Genomic DNA, 7,612 nt, shown 5'->3' with positions numbered 1-7,612 from the left:
TAGGAGGGGAGTGGTATGTCTAGTGGTTAGAGCAGGGGGGCTGGGAGCCAGGACTCCGGGGATCTATCCCAGTTCTCAGAGAGGAGTGGGATCTGCATTTCTCATCCAGCTGCACACAAGGGAAGGTCTCACACACACATACCCTGCCTCCATCCTCTGGGTCAGGCCATCCAGGATCCCCCCAGCTGCCCCTCCCAGCTTGTCTCCCCCTCTCCCTGGGCCTGGGATCAATTCTCTGCCTTACAAGGGCAGGGGCGGGCACTGTCCCATCCTGCCCCTCCCTGCTGAGGGGAAGAGAAGGGCAGGGGCTCCGTGCAGAGGCGCAGAGCCGAGCAGGCAGCCGTGGGCGCCAGGACGATGCTGCGTCTCTGGCTGCTCCTCACTGGGCTGGTGGGGCCGGCGCGGGGCGCCTGGCCAGGGCCTGAGGCTGCCTGGCCGGGGCCCGAGGCTGCCTGTGGTCCTGAGGGCTGCTACGTTGTCTTCTTCCAACGCCGCAGCTTCCTGGAGTCCTGGCGGAGCTGCCGAGAGCGTGGCGGGAACCTGGCCACGCTCAAGCGCCATGAGGAGGCCGCCCAGGTGGCGGAGCTGCTGCAGGCCACAGGCCCGGGTACAGGGCAGCGGCGGCTCTTCTGGATTGGGCTGCAGCGCCAGCCACGCCAGTGCTTCCCCCAGCGCCCACTGCGTGGTTTCACCTGGACCACCGGTGACCAAGACACGCTCTACACCAACTGGGCGCAGGCCGAGCCGGCTGGGGGCACCGCTTGCTCGGCCTCGCGCTGCGTGGTGCTGAGCTATGGCCCGGCCACGCAGGAGAATTTCCAGTGGCTGGAGGGTTCGTGCACCCTACCCGTGGACGGCTTCCTGTGCCGCTTCGGCTTTGCCGGCATGTGCCACGGACTGGCCACGGAGGAGACGGGGCCCGTGAGCTACACAACGCCCTTCGGCCAGGTCAGCAGCACCCTGAGCCACATCCCCTTTGGCACGGTGGCGTCCGTGGCCTGTGGCGGCGCAGCCCCTGTCTCGGTGTTGTGCATGCAGCGGGACGACGGCTCCGTGGGCTGGTCCAAGGAGGAGCCCCTGTGCGGGGAGGAGCCGGGGGACTGGTGTGAGGGTGACAATGGGGGCTGCCAGCAGCTGTGCGTGGACGAGGGTCCCAGCTACTCCTGCGAGTGCCACGCCGGCCACGCCTTACTGCCCGACGGGCGCTCCTGCGCCCCAGCCGATGGCTGCCAGAACCACCCCTGCCAGTTTCAGTGCGTGCCAGGAGAGGACGGAGGGTACCGGTGCTTGTGCCCCGTGGGCTATACGCTGGCCAGTGACGGGCAAACGTGCGAGGACACGGATGAGTGTGCCACGGGCCCGTGCGAGCAGCTGTGTGACAACTTCCCTGGTGGCTTCCAGTGCCGCTGCCAGCTGGGCTACGAGGACGACGGGGCCGGGGGCTGCGCCGACCTGGATGAATGCAACACCGCCCCGTGCGAGCACCAGTGCGAGAACACCGAGGGCTCCTACCTGTGCCTGTGCCACCTGGGCTTCAGCCCGGCCGAGGAGGCGCCGCAGCACTGTGTCGACAACGACGAGTGCCAGATCCCCGGCGTCTGCCAGCAGATGTGCGTCAACTACGTGGGCGGCTTTGAGTGCTACTGCACCGAGGGCTACGAGCTGGAGGCTGACCGCATCAGCTGTGCCCCCCTGGCAGAGCCCCCCGCGCTGGCCACCAGGCAGCAGACCTTCTACCCACACTTCAGGAACCAGCAGGAGTGGGGGGCGGAGGTGCTGCAGGTTTTGGGGACGGACGAGCCTTTCAGCCTGACCCAGGAGTTCTCCGACCCCACTGCTTCCCCCCCTGATCTCTCTCCTGCAGCCCCACACCCCAGCACTGGCCACTCAGCCCCTCGCCCCTCCACCACCAGCCCCCCAATCCCTTCCACAACCACTGGTCCCCCGGACCCCACCACCAGCCCCCCAATCCCTTCCACAACCACTGGTCCCCCAGACCCTACTACTGGCCCCCCAGTCCCCAGTACCACCACCCTGATCCCTCCCACATCCACTGCCCCCCCAGAGCCCACCAATGGCCCCCCAGTTCCCCACACCAGCCCCGCTATCACTCCCACAATTGGTCCCCTAACCCCCAGCACCAGCCCCCCAAGCTCCAAATCTCCAAGGTCCCCTGGTGCTCCTGCCTCACCCTACAGCGGGGAGGAGGGGGACCCTTCAGCAGACAGGGCCAGGGCTCCGCTGCCCCCTTCGGAGGACCCCAGCACCTCTCCAGGTGGGGAGCGGGCACGGAGGAAGCGGGATGACCGGTGGCTGCTGGTGGCACTGCTGGTGCCCCTCTGCGTCTTCCTGGTGATCATGGTGGCGTTGGGCATCGTGTACTGCACCCGCTGTGGTGCCAGGGCCAAGAGCCGCAGCGTCACACAGTGCTACCGCTGGGTCACCAGTGCGGGGGGCAAGGGGCCCTCCCACCCCCCTGCAGGGGCCCACCTGACCACCTGCCGGACCAGCGTCTGAGACTGTGGGGGCCCAGAACACAAAGGGACCAGGACGCGCCCCCCCCCCCACACCTCAGCTGGGAGATGAGACCCCCTGGCTGGGATGCCAGGACTGGCCTGCACCCCTCCCCAGCTGAGACCCTGGAGCCACCCCATAGCCCCTGGCTGGGACATGGAGGCCGACGCCCCTGCTGGAGCAAGGGCCCTGCAGCCACCCTGCCCCCTGGCTGGAACATGGACCCCCATTTCTTTCCCAACTCCCCAGCTGGAGCATGGTCCCCCCACAACTGTCCTGCTTCCATCAGCTGGTCCCCTGGAATTGCGCAGTCGCTGTCCCGGAGATGGAATCACCCTCACCCCAGGGCTGGCACTGGGACTAGGACTGGGCCCCACGATCCAGGGCAGAGACATGGATCCCCTGCACCCTGCCTGGGACACGGCTCCCCCTCATCTCCAGGGCTGGGTTCCTCCTTATCTTGCTCTTTGGACTTCTGCTAAATGGACACAGGAGCCACCCCCACTGCTCTGATTGTGGGGAACCTCTGATGGGACCCACTGCTACCCCCACCCCAGAAAAGCTTTGAGAAACTGACAGGGATGGAGAAGTGCCCGCAGGACTTGAGAGACCTCTGGAACTAGGGGTCACGGAGCCAAGAGGGGAGGGAAGTGGGGGCCTGGAGCTAGGGGAAGGGGGGAGTCATGGGGGGCTCAGAATGGGGGTTGTGGGAGATAATGTGAGGGGCCTCTGAGGGCGTGGATGTTCAGGGGGCCCCCAGATGCTGTTCCATTCTTAACGTGTGTTGCTCTCACAATAAAGGGGTGGAGCCCGCACTGCCTGCAGCTGGACAGCTTTACTGGGGTGCGGGGCTGGGAGTCAGGACTCCTGGGTTCTATTCCCAAACAGTTTTACTGAGAGGGAGGGAGTCAACTCCTGACTCCATGATGGAAACCTTGGAATTGGCATTGTGTGAGAAATCTGTGGGGGTCATAAGCTACTGAGCCCCACACTCAGCCCCCTGGCCATCCAGGACGATCCCAGCCCTGGGAGGGGAGTGGGGGCTGGTGGGTTGAGTTGGGGGAGGCCACTACTCATGGGTCTCCCTGGGAGCAGGCAGGGATGTTTGTGTCTGCTGTTGCCTCTGTAATTAAAGCTCCTGGTGGCAGGAAGCTCCCTGTACCAACTCCCCTCTCCCCTGGGGCCTTTCCCACCAAGCGAGTGATGGTCCCCCAGAGTCTGTGTCCCACTGGGGTGGGCTGGGACATGGCTCCCCCACTTAACCCTTCACTAAAGCCAGGAACATCCCATCCCCCTGTCCTGTTGTAAGCTGGGCTGTCTTCAGCTTTTACACTAAGCGGGGGCAGGTCTGTGGATGGGAGACCACCAGGAGGCTGTGAGAAGAGATAGAGGCTCACTTCCTGCCCTAAACGATCCTGCAATGAGCAGTTACCCAGTTGCTGTGCCTCACTCCAGAGGTGGCTGCATCTCTGCGCTGGGTGAGGGATCCCTACCCCATGCTCAGCCCCAGCAGTGGCTTCATCTCAGTGCCAGGTGAGGAATCCCTGCGTAAGCAGCCTCCATGCGCCACCCCAGAGGTGGCTGCATCTCAGAGGCAGGGAAGTGATTTCTCTGTATACAATGTGTACAAACCATTAGTAAATATTTTAAACTGAGTCTGGCTATGGATTAAATGTTCTACAGCTTCTTACGCAGGGAAATACGCCCTGTTATCCCAGCCCTGGGCTGCCCCCTCCCTCTCTGCCAGTCCTGACCCACAGCCCTCTGCTATCCCAGGCCTGGGCTTCCTCACCCCCAGCCCACCATGCAGTGAAGGGTTAATACTGCGGGGGCCCAGGGAGCCCCCCACCCCAGCCGGATGGGGGAAGGTTTCCTGGGCTCCCTGCCCCAGAGCCGCCCGGCCTGTTAGCACAAACTGGAAACAGACTCTGGCCTGACGCAAACACTTGGCAAACAACGGCCCCCAGGCACCTTGGGGGGGGGCGGAATGGGAGGGGTGCTGGGAGGCATGGGGGGGCCGGGAGAGGAAGGGGGCAGGGGGGAAGGGAAGGAGATTTTGGCTCCTTCAGCTGATTGAGTTTCCCAATGTCTGTGCCCAATTGAACTCCAGCTCCCCCAGGTGCCAAGACACATGGACACCCAGAGACATTAACGCGCACTGACACACACACACCCCGAGACACGCTCATGTGCAATATACCAACATGCATTCACCCACCCAGAGACACGCGCCGACACACACCCAGAGACACGTGCACCCCACCCTGGAGACACATGTGCGCACACGCTGGTGCGAGCGTGCACACACAGACAGACATGCACATACAAACATGCACACACACCAGTATGACCACACACAGAGACACATGCATTCCCCCCTCGAGACACATGCACACACACACTGGTGCAAGCACACATGCACACTGACACGCACCCACACCAAGGTGAACACCCTCACCCCCGAGATGTGCATGTGCTCACGCACCCTCCCCCCCGCCGATGGTCCCCCCATGGATTTTCCTGGATCAGGGCTGAGCAAACGCTATAAATGCGACAGTGAGCAGGCTAGGCGGTGTGTGTGCGCATTGTGTGTCTGTGCAAGTGTTAGTGTAAGTGTGTGCTCGCCCTGCCCCCTGCTGGCTGGATCAGGGAGCTGCATAGACCCTGGGCCCTGCTGGGGGAAGCCGGCATCCCCCAGCTATGGTCAGCTAAGGGGGTTTGCAGCCTTCAGGTGCCGACAACATGGCGCCCCCACACGTACCCCCTCCTGACACAGCCTGCATGTGGGACAGACCCAGGCCTGGGATAGCAGGGGGCTGTGGGTCAGGACTAGGGGGCACTGGCAGAGGCAGAGTTGTGGGTGGGGGCAAGGCTGACTCTGCATGTTTATGGGGGGTGTATTTGGGGGCAGGCAGGTTGAACCCCAACATACTGTCCCCTCACCCCCTTTCCCCCAGTTCCCTGCGTCCCCCCCCCCAAGATGGACAGGAATGTGCCTGGGAGAGGGGGGGAGTGTTGAGAAGGGTTAATTAGAGCCAGACGGGCGGAGAAGCCAGAAGAATCCCGGCTCTGTGGGGCCTAATGAAGAGCAGATGGGGCTGTGTGGTTGGGACAGGGACCCCTCCACGGCCTGGCTCCCCTCACCCCCTGTAGCATGGCCCCCCATTGTCCCAAAGACCCCTCCTGGCCTCCCCCACAGTACAGCCCCCCCCACTGACCTGGCACAGCCCTGCTATCCACTCCTACAGTCCCCTGCCACCCCCATCAACCATGACACCCCCACTCCACCCCCACCATTCACCCAGCACAGCCCCAATACCTGCCCCCAGGGCCCTCCCACCCTCCAACACCATGGCCCCCCATGGCAAGGCCACCCCCACAGCACTGCCCTCCTTCAGGACAGGCCCCCATTCCTTGATACCCCTCCTATGGCTCCTTATAATCCCTCAGCCCAGCCCCCCATACTCCCCCCAGTTCCCCACAGCCCACTGCCCCTAATCCTTGTCATCCTCCCTGTGGTGACCCCAAATCTTTCCCCCATAGAGGCCCCCAGTGTCCCCCCCAAGCACTTGCACAGAGTGACCCATACCGGTGCTCTGCTCTTGGGGGATGGGGTGTCCTTCACCAGCGGGGGGTTTAAAGGAGTTCTGTCCCTGTTCACCGTGGTGGGGAGACGCTTGCCCGGTGGCCAGGCAGACACTTGTGCGGGTGGATGGCCTCATCGGAACACAAGGGACCAAGTTGACGCCTGTGTGGGCACGTCGTGAGCACGAGGGGCCAGGCGGACCCCCGTGCAGGCGGAGGGGCAGGTGCGTCGTGTGCACAAGGGGCCGGCCAGACGCCCGTGCAGGCGGGTGCATCGTGTGCAGGAGGGGCCGGGCAGACACCCGTGTGGGTGGGTGCGTCGTGAGCACAAGGGGCCAGGCGGACGCCCATGCGGACGGGTGTGTCGTGAGCACGAGGGGCTGGGCAGACGCCTGTGAGGGCGGGGGGGCGGGTGCGTCATGTGCACGAGGGACCGGGCGGACGCTCGTGAGAGTGGGTGTGTCGTGAGCACAAGGGGCCGGGTGGATGCCTGTGCGGGCGGGTGCGTCATGAGCACGAGGGGCCGGGCGGACGCCCGTGTGGGCGAGTGGGCATGTCAGGAGGAGCAGGGCCGTGAGTGCGCCCATGCAGGGATCTCACACACCTGCAGAAGCCTGAGGACCCATGTGGCCCCTAAGGACTTGTTCTGAACATGTGTCCTGGCTCCCCCCAAGTCACTCGTGACCCCTGGCCATGGGGTGCAATAAGCCAGCCTGCAGCCCACCCCATACCCTTCCCCCACTGCATGGACCCACAGACTGCCTGGGCTGCTCCTCTGCAGAAGCCTGAGGTCTGTCCCAGCAGTGGGGGTGGGGAGCAGAGATCCAGGTCGGGCAGGGGGCAGAGCTGAAGGGGGGCTGGGAAAGGAAGTGCTGGGACCACCCAGTGAGTCCCAGCCATGGCTCAGCAGCGGGAGCCAGAACGAGGCACAGAGGAACTGGGGAACACCCCCCCAGCTCTGCCAATGCCCCTCACTCCTGACCTTCAGCCCCCTGCTATCCCAGCCCTGGGCTCCCTCCCCCCCCCAGCTCGGCAAGTGCCCCTCAATCCCGACCCACAGCCCCCGGCTATCGCAGTCCAGCCCCCCAGCTCTGCCAGTGCCCCTCACTCCTGACCCACAGCCCCCTGCTACCCCAGCCCTGAGCTGCCCACCTGAGGCAGAGACCCAGGTAGGGTAGCCTGGCCCATCCCTGTGCCGCAGGGTGGACGGTCCCTGGAAATCAGCCAGGCCCAGGCCTCAGGCTTCTGCAGAGGAGCAGCCCAGGCAGTCTGTTTGTCTTGGCTGGAGCTACAGCCCCCTCTCCCCCCCCAAGCTTCCTGCCACCTCCCCCACGGAGCGGAGATATGGGGGAGGCACAGGCTCATCTTACAGGATCCCAGAGTGGGGATAGCAGGGGGCTGTGGGTTGGGATTGAGGGTCATCAGCACAGCTGGGGGAGGGGGACCCCAGGGTCTGTCTGAGTATGGAGGTACAGGAGCCCTTGCTGTGCCCATCACTCTTGTCCCAGCTCAG

The 7,612-nt window shown here is 64.3% G+C and overlaps 1 protein-coding gene across 1 annotated transcript; it reads left to right on the top strand.

Moving 5' to 3' along the window:
* The first annotated feature begins 318 nt into the window (after nt 1-318).
* Nucleotides 319-3,155, top strand: CD248 (CD248 molecule). Its single transcript, XM_024209918.2, has one exon. It carries the CDS (start codon nt 358-360, stop codon nt 2,515-2,517), a length of 2,160 nt encoding a protein of 719 aa, XP_024065686.1. The 5' UTR covers nt 319-357; the 3' UTR covers nt 2,518-3,155.
* The last annotated feature ends 4,457 nt before the right edge of the window (nt 3,156-7,612 follow it).

The sequence above is a fragment of the Terrapene carolina genome, unplaced genomic scaffold (assembly GCF_002925995.2).
Source record: "Terrapene carolina triunguis isolate 2854851 unplaced genomic scaffold, T_m_triunguis-2.0 Scaffold89, whole genome shotgun sequence".
In the NCBI taxonomy this organism is placed as follows: domain Eukaryota; kingdom Metazoa; phylum Chordata; order Testudines; family Emydidae; genus Terrapene; species Terrapene triunguis.
This window is presented reverse-complemented; position numbering and strand designations above follow the sequence as displayed.

Coding starts and splice junctions, on each gene's coding strand:
- CD248 (XM_024209918.2), top strand. CDS start 358: ATGCTGCGTCTCTGGCTGCTCCTCACTGGGCTGGTGGGGCCGGCGCGG.